A 19,329-nucleotide genomic window follows, 5' to 3' on the forward strand; every position below is an offset into this window, starting at 1 on the left:
GCCAACTCCAGCGATATTGACTTTCCTGGCTCCCTTGCCCCATTGTCTCCTTGTCTGTCACAGTTGGAAGAGAAATACAGGCTAACAATTTCCAAAGCAGCCAAGTCCCCTGAGCCTAAGCTTTATTCCAGGCTGGCGTGATTAGTGCCAGCTTTACAGGCAGCTGAAGCAGGCAGTTGCCTAGGGCAGCAGACTGCTGGTGGCAGCAAAGCAGTCCCCATCCCTCTGCCTACTTTTCTGTCTCAGATCCATGGAGAAGGAGGCTGCCTGCTATTGCCAAGCCCATGGGCCAAGCTGTGAGAGCCAGTGGCTGGTCCTGGGTGTGCACTGTCTCCTCGGGAGCAGAAATCCCTGCTTGTCCTCCTGCCACCCCAGAGGATGGCAGCTCTCGCAGCCCCAGTTCTTCCCCCCGCTCTCCCTCCCCAGGCAGTGAGTGCTCACCCTTGTTGCCTCTCCATGAGGTGACAAAACTGAACTTCATCTACACTGACAAAGGGCTTTGAGAAGGCTCTGCAGGAGGTTCAGCCACGTAAGCTCTGCCTTATTTATACAAATAAGACTTAGGCTCTTTGGTCACTCATATACTTTGGAAAACTTTACTGTCAGACACGTTATTCCTACCACTGAATTTTCCATAATGACAGACGGGTAGTTTGAATGGTTGTGAGGCATGACTTGTTTTTCACCAACTGACCTTGGCACCTCCAGAGAACTTTTACTTGTCTGTGCCCTTTGTTTCCACTTGGATCCACATGTGCGTTTGTGTGTGTGAGGAATAAATGTTTGAGTGGAGATTCCCCCTCTTCCAAGAGACTCTTGAGGTGGACATTTGCACCCAGAGTATTATTATTTGTGCCACCTTTGTGCAGCAGTATTTCTGTGCTGCAAAAAGATGCCCTCGTGTCTCTATGTTGTTCAGGTGGGGGACCATGAGCGTGCACATGGTGGGCACAGCATGCATGGGGACAGGATCAGGCCATATTTTTATTTGTGCTGCTCTGTGGGGTGGGCCATGCTTTGTGTGTGTGTGTGTGCTGGCAGCGTGAGCATGGACACGGCTCCTGTAAAGCACTAATCTGGGCAGTAAGTGGATTACATGCTTGGTGTCATTTGGGTTGCATGCATTGTGCACTGTGTTGGGCCTCGGCAAAGGACAATAGCAAGTCAAATGGAAATGCTGTCACTGTGAACACAGCACAAGGCAGAGCTGTCTCACCGCTCCAGTCCTTCTCACTTCCCTCCATGGCTTTCTCCCTTTCATTTTTTTGAGGGCAGGGAGATCTTCCCTTCATTTGCCGAGTGACCTCCCCATCCCCTGCCTGCAGCGCTGGAGAGAGATTAGCACAGATGATAAAACACAGAATAAACCTGCTGGAGCCAATATGTGAGAGTCTGTGATGGGAGGAGTGAGCAGCAAGGTGTCTGAGCATGGCCTGGTTGTCCCTAGGGGACACAGATGCAGGATGGTTTCAGGCCCTGGCGCCACTGCTCCAGTGGGGAATTGCGAGCACTTTAATTAGGAGCTGGCTTTAGCATTTCTCCAGGGCAGCGGGACAGGGGGAGACAAGGCCCTAGAGAGGAGGGGGAAGCTGGGAACAAGGAGCCAAGAGCACAAACTGGAATAGATTTTCTAAAGGAGGTATCCCTGTTACCTCCATGGATACCCTGCACCTGGAGATCTTCTAGAAGACCATCAAGAAAAAAAAAGAGTGGTTGCGATCAATGAAAGAAGAGCTGGTGGGGAAAGATTTTCTATTTCCAAATATCAAGAGTTCCCAAGTCTGTGTGGTTCGTCACATGCTTAAAGCAAGGTTGCCTTTACACTATGAGGCCTACATGCTGATTACCTTGTTCATCTTCATTTGCCGTGCAGCGCCTGAGAAATCACTTGAGGGCCTCCCCTTGTCAGTATCAAACTGAGGTGGAAAATAGGGCTGGAGGAGCTGGCATATTACCAGAGCCTGCAGTGAGAGACCTGAAGTGAGGACTGAGACCACAATTTCTCATGAAAGACCAAAATTTCTGATGAAAGAACCAGCTGCAGGCTTGCAGGCTACAACCGCAGGTATGGGCAGGAGAAATTGGATCGTGCTGGGTGCAGAGGGATCTCTGGCAGTGTATGGGGGATATGACTAAATTTCTCCCTGCAACCAAATCTTGTCTTTCTATTGCTGGGCATAACTTGCACAGAAATGGCTATTCCCTGGGCCCTAGACAATATATTAAGGGTTAATGCACTGTGTAGTGGCAATAAATTTTGCTTGTATGACAGATGAGTGAGCCGGAAATGTTTGCTGAGGAGAAGCTGCTGTCAGCATCATGCCTTTCATTAGCCTGTACATTCCTCGCTTCCCTCTAATGAAATGCCCATTGACATTTATGGTCTTGTCACCTGGTGAGAAAGCCATTGTCACCTCCACACTGCCACTTCTCCCATCACAGCAGGTCTGGTTCTTGCACTTGAAAGTCATCACCGTCTTCTTTCTAAATGGACAAACCTTTCCTGGATGGGTTTTCTTGCTCTTTGAGCAAGCAAACATTACTGCATAAAGCTCAAGACAGCAGCAGAATGGGCCTGTATGGCATTATTTTCTGTGAACTGCACCTGCACTCTTCCAGAGACACCCAAGGAGGTTGTCTTCATGGACAATGGCCATTTTGTTCCCTTAAGTGCTGTAGACAGTTATAAAGATTTCATCTTCTCCCTGCTTTCTACTTACTTTTGCTCTTTCTCACCACTTTCTTTTGGCTGCTTTTACTTCCATATAGCCCTTGCTGACTCTTTTCGTGACGAGTGCAGGTCTCAAAGACAATCTTTGTACAGTGGCCAAGCAGATGAGAGAGACCATCTCAGTGTCTCAACAAGGGAAGGACAGAGATGTGGGCTCACCCCTGATTAGGCATCAGGAACTCTACACCAGAGAGAGCCCTTGAAGGCATCTGAGATGCTGAGAAAGCTTCTCAGTTTTCACCCAATCACAGGATGCAAACTGTCACAGATGGGTAGCAAACTATGCTTCAATGGTTGTGGTATTTATGGACCTACTTGCTTTATCCCGAGGTAATAATTATTTTACACTGAAGTTACATGTCTGTATGTGTACTGACAAACAGTTGCACGTTCATTTGTAATGGGTCTTGGTCAGACATACACTCATGGCATTTAAAAAAAATAAACAAATCAACCCATACCTCCCATCACTGAAGAGGTAAATAACTAAACTTTAGTCTTTGCTCTGTTGTCTTCAATGTCTTTCATTTTCCCTTGTTTGTTTGTTTGGTTTTGGTGTTTGTTTTGTTTGTTTTTGGTGTCTTCAGCTTTTTATTTCAGTATTTCTTGTTAAACCCCTTGGCATAACTGGGCATCCATTTCCACTGCTGGGACAATGAAATTGCAGAAATTCTTTCATGGTCTCTCAGAGGAGCTCCCAGGTCACTGGTAGGAGTCTATGAGTGAAGAAGGCTTGGTGCTAGTTACATCCCCTCCTGCATGTGCAGCTCGAACCATCACATTGTTCACAGTCATGGGGGAAGGTGCTTGATTTTTTGGTCCAAGTCTGGTACCCAGGCAGCTGTTGTTCACCTCCTCAGGGGAGACATGGTGGGTTGAAAGGAGGGGTGGCTCTTGTCTTTGGGCTGCCAGCTGGACCTCTCTGGTATCGTGTTTACATCTGGACAAAGTACAACTCATGTACGTTCTCTTCTGATGATGTATTTCTGAGTATGAAGATGAACAGGAAGGACACTTCCTATGTCTCAGGTTGCACAGGTCTCCCTGTTTCAAAGGGAATCTGAATTTAAAGAAAAATAAATCTTTACTCTTCCATATCACTCCTTGAAGCAAAGGCGAGAAGTTTCCTATGAATTTAAAGGCATGATATGCAAGGAGGAGAATTGCTTCATCTCCTTTCAGTTAATAACATGCATATACTACACTTACGAAAACAGGCTTTTATTGATTTAATCTTCTGGCAGATCGGTATTTATGTTGTGGCTAAAACTGTCTGCCAGAAAGGACTGTTCCTCATCTCTGTCCTGATTCTGGTTTCAACAGTAACGTATTCACTTACATCTTCCTTAGGCCACTAAAGAGCAGGATCATTTAATTATTTTCTTTCCAGTAATTCAGGCCCTTTCCCCTCTCTGGACCTTTGTCTTATGATAGCTGAACTGTGGGTCATCATTATTTTTTCTTTCAGCCTTTTCTAAGTATAACGCTGGCTGTATACCTTTTGAGAACACCTTCTTTTTCTCTTCTTTCTCTCTTTTGTTATTCCATAACTAACTTTCTGGTCTAGACGTAAAATCCTAGGAGACATGCATTGTGGTTTATTTACTCTAAATAACTTTTTCTTCCAACTCTTTTGTTAAATCCCATACAAGTAAATCAAAATGAATCTGTAAAACAGTGGTTTAAAAATAATGCAGTCATTTTTTTCTGCAGGGTCAATGGTAGCAGAAACTTTGAAGGTAGTGTACATAAAACAGGTTTTACGTACAGACTATCCTTGAAGACTATCCTATCTTTGAAGGACTTGCACAAAATTTTCTGCTACTCCACCTGATGTTAGGCAGGAAGGGCACTGCTGAATTTCAAGAATAGTTTGAAGTTTCCTAGAAGGTAACAGGCAATTGCTGGCAGAGGAACCTGTTTAAAACCCATCTTTACTGAAGTTAAAGGCATAATTCCCACTGAATTCTCAATGGCAAGAAGGTTTACCTAGAGTATATAGGCTGCCACAGGCAAGAAAACATGTTCCCTAGAATCTTTTCACAGAAGGTTTTATTTTTGGATAAGGTCTCTATAGTCAAACAATGCAGTGTTTTACATCTGCACAAATAAGTAATTTCTTTTTCACAAACTTACAGTTTTGGAGACAGAAGGGACTAATATACTACCATCTAATCTGACACAGGCCAGACATTTATACAGCTGTTTTAGTAACGAGTCCAATAACTTGTGTGTAGTTAAAATGCACCATCCAGTAGAGCATCTGATCTTGATTTGAAAACTTCATAAATTCGCCAAAGTCAACATATTATCTGTACATCATTTTAGTACATTGTTCTTTTGTTTGGGCCCCTCCACTGTTAAAAAAACAGGTCTCATTTCTTGTTTGAATGTGTCTGTGTCTAGCTTCCTATTAGTTCATGGTCTGTACTTTCTCTGCCATACTAAAGACTCATTAAGGGCACTTCTCTTAAATTATTTACAAAGGTATGTTAGATATCTCTTGGTCTCCTCTTTGTTATGAGGAAGAGACTGAGCTTTTGATAAGTTACTCTCCCCATCTTTGAGATGTGTGAGCTGCCTCATAGCATGCTGTCTTCTTAGCCCAGTTTTTACACTATGGCTGTGTACAGAAAAAAATGGGCAGCACAAAATCCCTGTGCTTTGCTGATACCACCTCTTTTGTCTGTGCCTTCCTCACTTGAGACTGGGCCTCCCATTCTACCCGTAAGATGTGCTTTTTTGGAGTTGTTCAATTTTGGCTTGCATCCACATCTTTTTTTTTTTTTCCTGGGGGAGTTCCTTCACTTAACTGAGCCCAGAAGTCTCTGTATGTTCGAGTTTCCTTATGCAAACAATCTGCATCTTTTTCCAAGAGAAGGTTGTACGTAGCAGCAGGTTCTGGAAAACTCTTTCTCACAGCTATAAATTTGAAGAGATTTTATATTTCTCTGGGTAAAATCTTTGAAAACAGCTGTTGTCTCCATTTGAAAGAAAAGAGCATAGATAAGCCATCCATAAAAATGCATAAGCATGGAAAGTCAAAATAACATTTCCAGACATTAAGAAACAAATTATAACATTTGGACCGTGCTTGGTGTGAAGTTCCATGAGGGATGAGGAGGTCCTTACTTTGTTCAGAGCTATTCATCAGTCCTAAAATACTGCCCTCAACTTACCCATCAGAAGAGGACACCCCTGTAGTAGTCTTCATCTGTACTGCAAATGAAGACTACCTGAGGCAGATCTTAGATTCTGGCCCATTTATTGTATATTTAGAGGACCTAAAGAGGATCTTTAGAAGATCTTCAACTGTCTAACTATCAGAACCACTTTCTAAGGCATCCCTCTTTGCAAGTCCCATTGTGCAATCTCTTTCTTCACTTTCTGAGTTTCCTCATAGGAATTCCTGAACATGTTTGTCTTCATTTTTACCAATAAGTGATGCCCTTTGGGATCCCCTGTGGAGCTGTGAAGCTCAGGGTAAGTACCTGCTAGAGAAATAGAGGCATCCCTGGAGCAAAGGACATTGGGAAGAAGGCCAGGCAACTCAAATGTGATGCATTTATTACTATGGGGCTGTAGGAAAAGCCCTCTTCCCTTTACCCATCCCAATTTGCTTTTTCATTAGCCTCCTGACGCTAACCTCTGAATAACTTCTAAAGTAAACAGCCCATAAATATTGCACGAGTCTCCAATACTAAAAGCTGATAAAGTTTATAGCACTTATAAAATAAATAGAAGGAAATGCTTTTCAGTTTCCTATTTATAGGTCTCAGGAGGAATCTCAGGTATGATTTATCACTTCAATTTTAACTGTATTAGTCCCCCCCTATCACATACACACAACTCTTTTCCTTGGTCATTCTTTTTTTTTCTCATACACAGCTGCTTCCTCTTTTCCCTGTAGACGTGCTCACACCCGCACAGCCATTTGCCCTCCACATCCTTTGCTAACAGGCAGGAGACTGTGTGCTCTTTTACAGAGTGTTGAGTGCCATCAGTTTTCACCAGAGTCAGCAGGCGTTGAGGGTTCTCAGCATCACACAAGGGGCTCTCAGCAACACATAATGCAAAGGAAAAAAAAAAAAAAGCTACTTTTTTCAAGTAAATGTGGCACGAGGCCAAAGAAGGATTAAAAAAGAGGGAGGCAACATTTTGGATGTGGGTGGATCATTAAAGCACAGAGAATATAGTTAACATAGGGTATGTTTCTTTTTAGGGCATTCCTATACACTTTCCAAGTGTTAATGTTTCTAAATATGCAGTATTCATTCTCAATTGCTAGGGGATTGCACTTGAGCATATAAGTGGACTCTGGCTAATAATACCCTTTTTCTTGGGGGAAAGGAACAGCATTTCTTCTATTTTATAGAAGGGGAGGGAGGCATACTTAGGGCCACATTTCACGTGTCTAAATAATTTTATTTTGTTCCAAAGGTGCACTTCTTAAGTGAATCTCTTGGTTGTTCCCCATTTACTTTCCCATTTAAATGGAAAAACCTGTTTCAGGAACATATCTGCTTCTGGGCACTCAGCCCATGGAACCAGACTACAGCTAGACCAACCTAAACCCTCCAAAATGTGTACAATGTAGACATCAGATCCTCAGTACTAGCTGTTTTGCTTTAGAGCTCCACTCCTATTACATTGCAGTATTTGCTAATGTGGCAAGCCACACAACCACCACAGCTTTTGACACCACTGCATCCTAACTGCATCTTCCTTTCCTGGTTCTGTCTTAAAAACAAAGAAAAATGCCTTTCATGATTGCGATTGAAATAAATATGTTTGAAAATCCCCCAGGGTGCACCTCCCGTGTTTTTCTCCCCAGGAGGTTGTATTGATACTAGAACAGGAAGAAAGGTAAAAGGGTGACTGCCAAAAACAGGAGCCCATGGAGCTGGAATCTAATTTACCTAAGGAAATTAAAACTGCTGCTTCTGATACTGCTGATGTGAAGCTGCCATCTCCTCATCACAGGAGAGGGGAACTGCGGTTTCAGTGACACGAAACTGCTTGCTAGAAGTGACCAAAATGAATGAGGAAGGCGAGGGGGAATGGATCACAGCAGAAAGGTTCAACAGTGCAGGGAAAGAAAATGAGAGCTGCAAACTTCTGGGTGTGGGGAAAGAGGAATTCTTCAAGACACACACACACAGAAAACTGGTGTAGGGTGGAGAGGATGCTGCAGTCACAGAGCGTTTCTATTCCCGTGTGTCAAGAAGTGCTGCTTCTGTTTGGAACTTGTAAGGCCCTTCTTACAACTTCTTCCTGTGTCTTCTGGTATCAGTCTTTCCTGCCACTTATGAAATATTGCCTTGTCAGCACTGCCATTCTCCAGGGCCTGTCCCCTTCGTTCTCCAGCCTCCATTGCTCTGGTGAGGGCTACAGAGCTCTCCCCTCAACCACATCTGGTCAAACCATCACCCTTTTGTTATTCAGGCTATCAGGCAGCGTGAATAAACCTTTAATTGTTTGCTGCTTTATACCCCACTGACCACGCTGTTGTCTCCTATTGACAGCAGTTACGGATGCACTTTTCTATCTGCTCAGGGCAAAGGCAATTAGTCAATTAATATCAACTCAGTTCCTTTCCAGTTCAAAGCTTACACAAACATTGTGGTCCCAGGGAACCACTTCTGGACACAAAGTGTCATATTCTGGTTTCACTTGTCTTTTACCTTATTTAATAAATTTGACCTGCTGTGGAATATTGGTATACATTCATTGCTTTCAGGAAACATTGAAGCTTTAAGAAGGCAACCATAACTTCAGATGATTTGTACTTCCACCATTTAAATCATCCTGTTGTTATTTTGAGACTGCTGAGCATGAGGCTTGTTTCAGCTGAGCTTAGACATCTAAAAACCAGGTATCTGATATGCACATGAATTCAGGCTCTCTTTGTTATCAGTGGGGATACACAAGTGGCTACAAATAATGTTCCTTCCATCTGTTAGGGAAACCTCTCAGAATCAGATAAATGCTCCCTAGGTTAGGAAGCTTGTCTGGCCATGTTGCCCATATCATTAATGCAATGTGTGGGCTCCTTCAGAGGGATGATTTAAAGAACACTTTGCTGCTTCAGGATGTAGGAAGAGATCTGGAGAAGGCACCGAGAAAGCTGGTCTGTAGCCACAGGTTTGGCATGGAGCTAGCTTTCTGTGCAGATGCCTCTCTTACTAAAAGATCCCACTGGGCATCAGCAGGGCGGTGCCTTTTGGTTGCAGTCCAGCATCTGGCACATGAGTTATTCAGGATTTGCATGACAACAGGGAATTCCTGAGCTTCTTACACGATAGCTGCTGGGTGATCCTTTTCTCCCAGCCTCGCTGACCAGGGCTCACTCTCCATCTTCACAAGGCCTTTCTACAGTGCATCTCTCTTACATCAGCGAAGAGGTTAATGAAAAAGCCACCTACTGCAGTCTGCCTAGGATAATAGCAGTCTCAGATGTTGAAATGCCTGGCAGATACTGCAAGGCCGAGCGGCAAATAAATATAGGAGCAAAGGAGAAGATGTGTGTGCTTGCTGAGGGGAATGAACAGGGTCTGGAGATGGCTGGGGGAAGCAGCCTGACAGGCAGCCATCAAAACCCAGGTGGATTTATTAGCCTGCCAAGAAGCAACAGGAGGAGGGAGATGCAGCGAAAGCAGTATGTTAAATTTAAATGTCAGTCAGAAACATGAGCTATGGAGCACTGTGAATAGCCTCTAAAGACCAAGCCCGATGTGCCAAAGAGGCTTGCTTTCCAGCGGTCAGTTCTCCTGCCTGTCACTGAGCTGGGAGAATGGAGAGAGCCTTCCAAGTCTGGAAAATGACACGGTTCCTATCCAGCCATTTTATTCTCTGCATCCTTAGGGTGACTCATGCTTCCTGATAACCATATCTCTGGCCATGAAGAACTGCAGGCATCACAGAAGAGCCCAGTCAAGACCAGGACTCATTTGGTGCCGCAGAGGAGATCACTAAAGATCAAACCAGACAGAATTTCCCTTCCTAACAAGTTGGGAAGAAGAGACCAGGTGCCAGTGTAGGGCTTGCATCCTCCCTGGTTTTGATCCTGGAAGAATGGGCTTCTGCAAGCTCAGTGATCTTCCTCTATGCCCCTTGGTCCAAAAGCTGAAAGATGCTTTCTTGCTCTGTCCTCAGAAAAGATAGAAGAGCAGGCCACTGAGCCCTATGTTATGTGACTGTACCTCAGCATGGGACTGGTAGAGCTCCTCTGCAGGAAGAAATACCAGCATGGAAACTGCTCCACGCTCCATTCAGCAGTGAGCCTCGGCACTGAGGTTGCCAATGAGAGCGAATGCAGCTAGCTCCAAACGAGCTGTGGTTTTAGTGGTATGGGCACCTGTCCACTAGGAAGTGTGCTGAAACCTCCGATGCATTTCACGGGTTGTGCCAAAGACCCATCAAACACTAATAACATTCAATCACTGCTAACCAAGGCTGATTTTGGACCAGATGCTTAGAAGTGAAATATTACCTATCCCACGACCAGCCCCTGCCATAAGTCAATTATACATTGCAGTATTTGAAACCAATAAAACAGAGCTTTTTATTATATCCCATGGCTTTCTTTGGAAGGTATTGCAACCACAGTTGAGCTAGGAAACTTCACACATAGCTTATTTTGTTTTCCTTAATGACTTTATGTATATGTCTCTTGTTACCAACCCTTTTATCCATGGGATGTTATTTTTTTAAATTGCAAAGAATATATTGTTTCCTTCTATTTCTGTCCAGCAATGAACTTCATGATCTTATTCTTTATTTAGATGCATTTGTTCGCCATTCAGACAGCATTAGTACTGCCCACAATTAGGATTCACTCTAATTCAAATGCCATCACTTACCACGCTCCCACCCACACAATAGGCAGCGAGGTCGCTGAGACCTTGGAGCATCTCGTGTGTAATGCTGGAGTCAGAACTGGGGTTTGGATCCACACAGAGATCTGTTCCAGCTCTAATGGGGTCCGGTCACTTTGCTGGGCAGTCAGATGTCACGGGATGCAAATGTTAGCCACATCTCTCACATATGAGCTATGGGTTAAAAGTGATTTTTAGTGCTTGAGCAGACTTAATCCAGAACTAGTTTATGTGAGGGCAACCCGCTGCTGGGTTCAGCTGGCTTTGAAAAACGCCTTTCAGATGGACAAAGCACATCTTGTCTGGAGCTTAGGTATCTCTGTATGGTGAATAACTGTATACACCTGATACTTACAGAGATCACCTGTCAACACGCAAGAAGGAGGAAAACTCCTGGAAGAAGGAAAATTTGGAGCACAAATACAAAAAAAAAAAAAAAAAACCACAAACCTGTTGTTTTGGTTTAATCTGAATTTATAAAATGAGGTGTGTCCGCAGTTTCAGTGCCACAGTGGAAAAGAATAACAAAGCTTAACAATGAAGAAAAGGTGAAAATAACACTTTTTTTTTTTTTTTAATTACAAGAGGAAACTGATGGAAGGAGGGGTGATAAATTGAATACAACATATGATGTGAAAGCACACTAAATGAAAAGAGAGAGACTTTCCCGTTCTCCCTGCCATATTAATAAAATAAATAATAATAAAATAAAATAAAATAAAATCAAGGGAATCTGCATTAAGAAAAGGCAGGCCTGCAAGGGGCAGGGAGATGCTGATCCGTGGCAAGGTGAGAACTAATTCCCACCCCACGCCCTGCTCCTTCTTCTCCCCTGGACCTCTCGCCTCCCTCCCCCTTTCCCTTCCCCATCCGCCAGCCTCCAGCCTGCCATCCTTCAGCGGCTGCTCCCCTCTCATCCTGCGCTGTCTTTTTGACTTTAAGCAGTTCCCTAGCAACAGCTGGCTGCAGCAGAGAGGCAGAGCAGTGGACATTTTGCAGGCGCAGTGATGGGCAGGGCTCGGCTGGGCTGCAGGGTGCTGGGTGTCCCCAGGACAGGGCGCGAGGTGGCACCAGCCTGCGACAGGAGGGTGGCACCTAACACCTAGGCTTGCCCCGTTCTTCTTCTTGCTTGAGAAAATGTTGCTCATTCTGCTTCATTGGAAATGTTTATTTGTCCTGACCGAAATAACAGCACTGATTTTTACAGATAATAGTGGACAGCCAAGGACCCAGGCACGCATCCCCTTCCACCAGCCCTGCTTCTGCAGATGCTTTGGCAGAGGGGAGGGTGGATCTCATCCAACATCCTTCCAACCTCACTGTTATTACTGACGTTGTTGTTGCTCTTATTGTTTTTATCATCACTGTATTCCCCTTCTAATTTGCCCCAGAGAAACCAAACCTAACCTGCCCTGTGTTACTTCATGCCAGTCCTTCACCACCCACAGACTTCTCCCATCCAAGAATTCTCTCCCTCCGAGTCTTCCTCAGTCTTAACTTAGCTATAATGCCTCTGAAATATAAAACAACATTTTTAAAGCACAGAGAGTGATTTGGGAGCCCAGCTGAAATAGACATTTAATAAAATTTAATCTCCTAAGTGCTGAAGTTACTCTGGCAAATATAATGCAAGCTTTTAAGCCATTTGGAGCAGCTTTTGAAAATTGGACCTGAACTCAGCACTGCGATATTCAGTTACTCCAGAAGACGTTAGTACAATAGTTAAATCTGTAAAGTGGGCATATACTTGTAGAAATCTATAAAGCCAAGTGATCAAAGCGTCTGACAACACCCACAGTGTAAACAACACAGTTTAAAACAAAAGAAGAAAAAAGGCACAAGCGGGAAATGTTTTTCATCAGGGTGACCCCTGATCTTTGAACTCTGTGATGTTGGCGCGATCCAAGGTTTATTTCTCCTGCTTATTTCCAGGTTTTTTAACTCATACATTGAATAAAGGTGCAGAACTGTCTCTAAGAAATTATACATCTGCGTTGTGAATCCGACCTCACCCTCAGCCTTGTCTCTCTTCACGGCAGTGTTTTGTCCGTGCTTTGCTCAGCCCAGCACGGCCCAGCACTGGCAGCCCTGCCAGCTGGTGTACCTCCTGTGTGAACCACGTCACTTACCCGCTGCTTCGCCCCACCTCCTGCCACCTGGCACAGCGGCTGCGTCTCCCACCTTGCCTGCTCAGCACTCCTAGCACCGTCCCCTCTGCACCCTGTGTGTCTGGCAGCCAGCTGTGTGCTGGGCTGGGGGTCCCACAGCACGAGGGGGGTGGCAGCCCTGCGCAGCTGCTGCAGAAATTGTGTCTGCTAAGGAGATCCCACACTCAGACATGCCCCATGGAGGTGCACTGTCTGTAAGAAAAGACCTTTTCTTGCCAATTGCCGTGCCGCCTGACATATTACAGTGGTTTAAGTCTGCTGTAAGGTAGGTAGTAGTATTAAGGTGAAGCCTTGCAAAGGATAACTATGTGCCTGGGCTCTCCTAGCCTGAAGAGGCACTATCTGTATGCTGCCTTTGCTGTCCTCTGCATCAGCAGCAATCATCACTTGTGCTTGCATCCCCCTCACCTTCCACCACCATTCCCACTTTCCTAGCTCTGCCCCCGTGCCTCCACCCCTGTGACACCAGTCTCTGTCATAGGAGCCATTGTGCTCAGTAGGACAGGACAGGGATGGATAGGATGGGGGAAGTACGTATGAGCAGAGGGATGCTCAGGTAGAGAGAAGGGTTTGTGGGATTTAGGAAATAGGGCAATTTGTAAACAGAGCCCATGTACTCCGAGGAACAAGGAAGGAGAGGTGGTGAGTGAAGTGGAGGAGAGAAAACAGGCCCCACTGCTTGCTTGTGATCTCTCATAGATCCCCAGCCCCACTGCCATCCGCTCTTGCACACACTCCTCCTGAAATCTACTGTCCTTTCCATCACGCTGATGCTGCCCAAAGCACCACTAATCCTTCCCCTGCTGCCCCTCTTTTCAGCCTTTGGGACCTGCTCCCTTGTCCTTCTGCAATGCTGCAGAGCTCACTTTTCTCACCCCGTAATGTGCTGACAGCAGGAAAATTCCCTGAGGCTGAAAACCCTTGAGCTGCTGGGCCTGCGACCCAATGGCCAGGAATTTACCTGCCAGGCAGCCTCACACCAGCCATGCCTGCTGTCACACCTCTGTCAGCTGCAAATAGCAGCTCCCTCCTTGATCCCAACACTCCACCGAGGCTTCCGTGGGGATGAAAACATGCCCACGTCCTATGATCACACTTTTTTGCCTTTTTTAATCCCTTCCAAACCTCTGTTATTATTATTATTTTCCTATTCCCTGCTCCTCTGTATGTCTCCGGTCCTTTCTCTTCTTCTGCATTTCCTTCTTTTGGCAATATTCATTTTTCACCTTATCTCCAGTCCTAGATTTGCTTTTTGTCAACCACTAGGGCTTGGCAGCAAGCTAGTTAATTCTGACTAAGTGCCCTCATTGGACTTAAGATGTGATTAATAGTGGAGCACAGGAGTTTGCACATCTCAGGCATTGTTTTAAGCTATCCATTGTCTCAGGCAGGGACCACTGCTTTATTTATACCAGCTTGCACTCGATAGGTTGTCTCCCAAACCAGAGGCAAGACTTCTTTTGTTTCCAAAGGAATTCTTATGTACTTCAGAAGTTAAGCATGCCATTTGGGCCACATAAACGTATGTTGGCCAGATGTTTAATACGCCCGTTTCAATGTGTTTTGCTGACAATAAAAGAATAATGAATGTTCCTGCAGGACAGTTTGATGTAGATTAGGATACAACCAAACGCATTTTGACATACGAGTTTGACAACAGAGCCAAAAAAAAAAAAAAAGAAATGTAAATACTGTTCTTATTTTTCCTCTGTGAGCTTGATGTTTTATCCATAGCTCTAAGCATAGCATACGTTATGAGTTGACCAGCAATATACCGTAAAAACAAGACAAGCAAACACCCCAAACCCAGCACAATAAATGTCACATAAATCATCTCAAATAATGGGTGTGAAGAATTTGTTCTTCCTGGCTATACTCAGTGAGTATCAGTCGCATTCCAGCAAGACTGAACTTGGTTGAGTAAGTAATAATCTGGAGTGTGTATATGTTCTACCTATAGAAATGATGACCTTAAAATATACCGAGACTACGATCAATCAAATTATGCTGTAATTTATATATCTCAAAATGCTATGGGAATTACTGGTTCTGTGTTGGTGTAACTGAAAGCAGCATTAGGCCTACGATTTATGGTAGCAGTTTAGTACAGCAATAAGAGATTAACACGCACACAAACACAGTTTCTGCACTCAGTAAACCTCTACCAATCCCCAGTACTGCCACCAAAAGAAAATAGGATCTTCTCATCTGCAATAAAATATATTCTTTCTAAATTTGGTACTAGAAATGTTTATTCCTTGCACAGCTCAACCATATGAATAAAGAACTGAGAACGACTAGATCGATTCCAACACAAATCTGTTGGTATGCAGCGTATTGTATGTCATATGGAGTACTTCAAGTTACATGCTCAAATATGACACCAGTCAACATATTGGGAACTTGGAGTATGAAATCTTGGTTCTGCTAAAATCTTGGTGTAGTAGTCCCACAGTTTCCAATGGTTTGTTTCTGGACAGGTCTCACTTGTATCAGTGCTGGCATCCTTTTGCAGAGAATGGGCTACAGATGAAACTGGTGGGTGTGCTTGAAAATTGTTTTGCAGATAGAGCTGGTCTCTAGTGGTGTATTATCTTCTACATATTTAGCTCCTGTGGCCCTTAATGGCATTGTAAAGGGAAGATGGACACTGATACAGAGCTATAACCACCCCCGAAAGCTTATCTGTTGTCCATCATTGGATTCCAGAGCTTTTCCCTAGAAGAAAGGGCACTTCTCCATGAAATCAGGAAGCAGTAATGAAAATAGAAAAAAATAGCATTCAGAGATATGACTTAAAAAAAGCCTGGGACCAGACTAAGTGGCATGGCATGAAGTTTGTGGGTCTTCACATTTAGAGTCGCGAGCTTTTTTCCAACACTTCCAACAGGAGCAACCTATTTCTACCTAGTTCTCCCTCTCTGATCTGTGGCTTCTTTTCCCCTATTTATCTTTTTTCTTTTTTTTTTCCTGGTATTTAGCTTTTCTGAGGAATGACTCCTCTCTCTTGTAATAAGGTACCACAGTGCACATTCTAATGAACACCTGATCTCTGTTATGACACTGAGATCATACGGCGAACAAACTAAAGGGTAAACAGGGATGAAGATGGAAATATCATCTCTGCAAGGATATACAGAGATCTGATGTCACTGAAAGCTGATGTCACTAGAAGTCTCTTTTGAAAAAGCCTCTGTTTCCCATAGGTGGGATTTCCTTGCCAAGTGTGTAAACCCAGAGGACTGTAGTCTCAGCCTGTGTTATGTAAGAATATGTAACAACAGCTAAAGCAGAAGAAAACATTTAGTGTAGTTTGGAAACCTTTCCCTGATAGTGGCCAACGGTGGTACTCTGGTAAGAATATAGAGCAGGGAGAGAATATAACAACCTTTTCCATGTATACTCTCCCAGCCTCCAGCAAGTTTTGGCTCAAGAACTCCCTGTATAATACAGCAGCAGAGCTGCATCAGATAGCTTCAGATGTTTGTTTCTTCCAGGACTGTATCCAATTACTTCTGAAACACATAGGAACTTCCAGCATCCATAAAATCCTGATGAAAGGTACTCTGGAGCTTAACTGTGCACTACATAAAGGAGCTGTTTCCTTGCTCCATTTTGAACCTGCCACCTGCCTGCCTCAAACATGTGTTGTGCTGTGATTCCAGCACAGTATTTCTGGCCTCTTCCCCAAGCTGAGTTGTGGGAAATCACGTTTGCAGACTCAGCAGTGCTATGTAGCGCACATCAGTGTAGGACAGATGCATAGGAGGTGGTGTTATTTTCATACCACTCCTCTTCGGCTTTCAAGAATGGAAAGGCTCCTGGCCTTCTGGTCCGTCTTATTAACTGTATCTGGTTTTCTGGTTTTCATGGATAGATGGACATGATGCCAAGGATTCCTGGCATAAGAAGTGGCCCGACTATCAAAAAGGAATCTGAAAAGAGTCTGCTATGATTTTGTTCCTTCCTCTGATTCACAGAGATGTTTCAGTCTGCCAGTTAAAGCCCTGAAGTGACACAGGAGGTTATTCAGGGCCATTCTGTGGCGATGCAGCTGAGCAAAAAGTATGGTTTCCAACCTTACTAGCAGCTGTGCATGCTAAATACATGACTATCTTGCCAGCATGAAGAAGTCATGTGGCTCGACCAGCTTTTTCACTGTAGAGAGGATGGAAAAGATCTCCCAAGCTGTGCACAAAGCTGCACAGTACAGCCGCCTTCCTCCCACCACATCGCTCTGCGGTGGGTGTAAAGTAACACATTAAACACCTTTATAGCCATGTTAAGACTTCTGATTTTTTGATAAAGGTTCTTGGTATGTAAAAAAGAGTCTTTACATGCTTTTTCAGGCCTGAGCCACCAAGGTTCAGTACTGCTTATTGCAGAAATGCAAATGCAAGCTCAGGTCTGCTGATAGTGCTGCAGGGCCTAATAAGATGAGCACACTGGGTTGTGCTCTCCGCTGTCCGCACACGCTGCCTATCTCAGTACTGACAGTGACCGTGACAAAACGTCTGACAGCAGAAATAACAGTAACAATGCTGCATCAAAACGGGTTCCACTCTCTCTTTTTTTTTTTTTTTGGTGTGCCCTGACAAAAATGATCCCTCTCTTCCCTATGAATACCCTGCTCCACAAAGTGGTGTTGCCCCTCTTTCTTCCCCCTCTCCCTTCTGCCTCTCAGGGCGTCACCATCCTTCAGCAGGAAGGGTTGTCCTTGTGCTTCACCCCGGTGTCTCCTGTCCCTCCCCTTCCCCCGTGGGAATAGGCTGTTTTTTCTTCTCTCCTTCCAGTGCCTCCCTAACACGTCCACTGCCCACAAACCACTGAAGCAGCGCCTGTGCAGCACTGCCTGCGTTTAACGCCTGCTGCATTGTCCGCGCTGAGCACAAGTTGGATGTGGCAGGCGAAAGGCTTGTCTATGCCTTGTGAGCAAGGTTACAAGAGCAATATGACAGTGTTAACTGTTTCTTCCCTGAGCACACTGTCTGTGCCATGTCTCGAGCTCCTTCAGCAAACACAGATGAAAAACAGCTTGCTTGCATCTTCCACTGCGTTAGGCTAGCCTGGCTACTAAACCAGGTCCTTCTTAACAGAAACACAGTTGTGAGTACATTTGCATCTTACTCACACTCACGTGTGTGGCTGCCGGTGTGCAAAGGTAAAAGATCCTTCTTCTATGAGTTTTGGCCAGAGTGGCTTTTCCTCTATTGCAGCACAGCGGATGCTTTCCAGAGACCCAGAGCCGGTCTCTCTGTGCACAGCAATATAAAGAAGGGAGTCACCAAAGGGGGAAGGCTGTGGTGGAAAGAAGAGTTGATAAAGGACGTGGGGTTCTCTCTGTTATGGAATATTTAGGAAAATATATGGAGATAGAACCAGTAGCGATGTTCTACAGGTTTCAAATATAAAACACAGGATTGTTGCACTGAGAATGAGCAAGCGAAAGAGGGTTATATATTTGATGGCTGAAATACTGCCAGTCTCTCTCCCCCGCCTCGAAATATGTTCATGACGCCTAGACATAAAGTTCAGTGTTTCATTCCATCTCAATAGGGATTTTATGACTAAAGTGCCGAGGGTAAGAAAAGACCAATTTGTAGTTTTATTGATCAGGCTAAAGGTCAGGGGCAGACATGTAGGTCATGGTGCTTCCTCTGAGCAGACGTGGGACCAAGCGCCTACCTTCTGAAAGCTGAAGAATGAGGCAGGGGAGGGGGAACTTACACTGATGAAACATGACAGCTGAGATGTCAATCATGACCAAATTGGACAGGCTCAGAGATAGGAGGTCTCACAACAACCATAACTTTGCCCCCATGCCGGCATGCTCTGGCAGAGGGGCTTGTACTATGTGTTTGCTCAGGCTGTCATGTGGTGTATGGGCAAACGCCAGGACACAATTTAATACAATAAAAACATAATTCATGCTGACGAAGTTTATGAGATCAAGTTTCCCAGTCCTAGCTGAACCACATAAAGCATATATTGCCACTACAGGCATTTTGGCTGAAACAGTAGGGGCTTCTGCTGCATGGAGATAGCCTGGAAGGTATTCGTCATCATGGCCCACTCTGGGCTGGCTGCAATAGTAGAACAACACAAAACTACATTGATTCATTGTCAGGAATTTACAGTTTAAACTTAAAATGTCATGAAGTGAAATGGTTTCCACAGCAATGTCAGTTTTTCTCCCCTATATATATTAATTTTGTCCTTATTTGCCCCTGTGAATCACCACCAAAAGCAAGGCTTGGTCTCTGGAGGATATTCTGTTCCTGGTGTCTCTGTGTTACATTTGCAGTGTAAACCTGTTTATAGCTGAGACTGTGCTTGCTGTGAAAGAGAGATAATCCAACACAACTTTAATTAAAAATGGTTGAAAGCTAATTTTTGTTCCGGCTGATAGAAACGATAACAAGAAGCTGCTGGTGTAATGTTGATGGGACCCACCTTCTGTCCTTAGTTTGCTCCTGCTGTCCCCTGGGGAGTGGCTCATGTGTCCCAGAGCCCTGAAGCCAACTTGACCTTCATGCTTCTGGCAGACCTCTGC

At 44.5% G+C, this 19,329-nt stretch overlaps 1 protein-coding gene and 1 long non-coding RNA gene across 2 annotated transcripts in view; one reads left to right on the plus strand and one right to left on the minus strand.

Annotated features, from left to right (window-relative positions):
• LOC310892230 overlaps positions 1–19,329 on the plus strand; it is a 68,925-nt gene that overhangs the window by 35,935 nt on the left and 13,661 nt on the right. The window lies entirely within an intron of this gene.
• The window catches only part of LOC310892227 (uncharacterized protein), a 111,599-nt gene that overhangs the window by 6,047 nt on the left and 86,223 nt on the right, over positions 1–19,329 (minus strand). Inside the window, exon 4 of the mRNA XM_083819690.1 lies at positions 19,230–19,329. Within this exon, the coding sequence (XP_083675816.1) occupies positions 19,230–19,329 (100 nt within the window). The remainder of the gene's footprint in view (positions 1–19,229) is intronic.

This window comes from Anser anser (genome assembly GCF_964211835.1).
Source record: "Anser anser genome assembly, chromosome: 1".
Classification (NCBI taxonomy): domain Eukaryota; kingdom Metazoa; phylum Chordata; class Aves; order Anseriformes; family Anatidae; genus Anser; species Anser anser.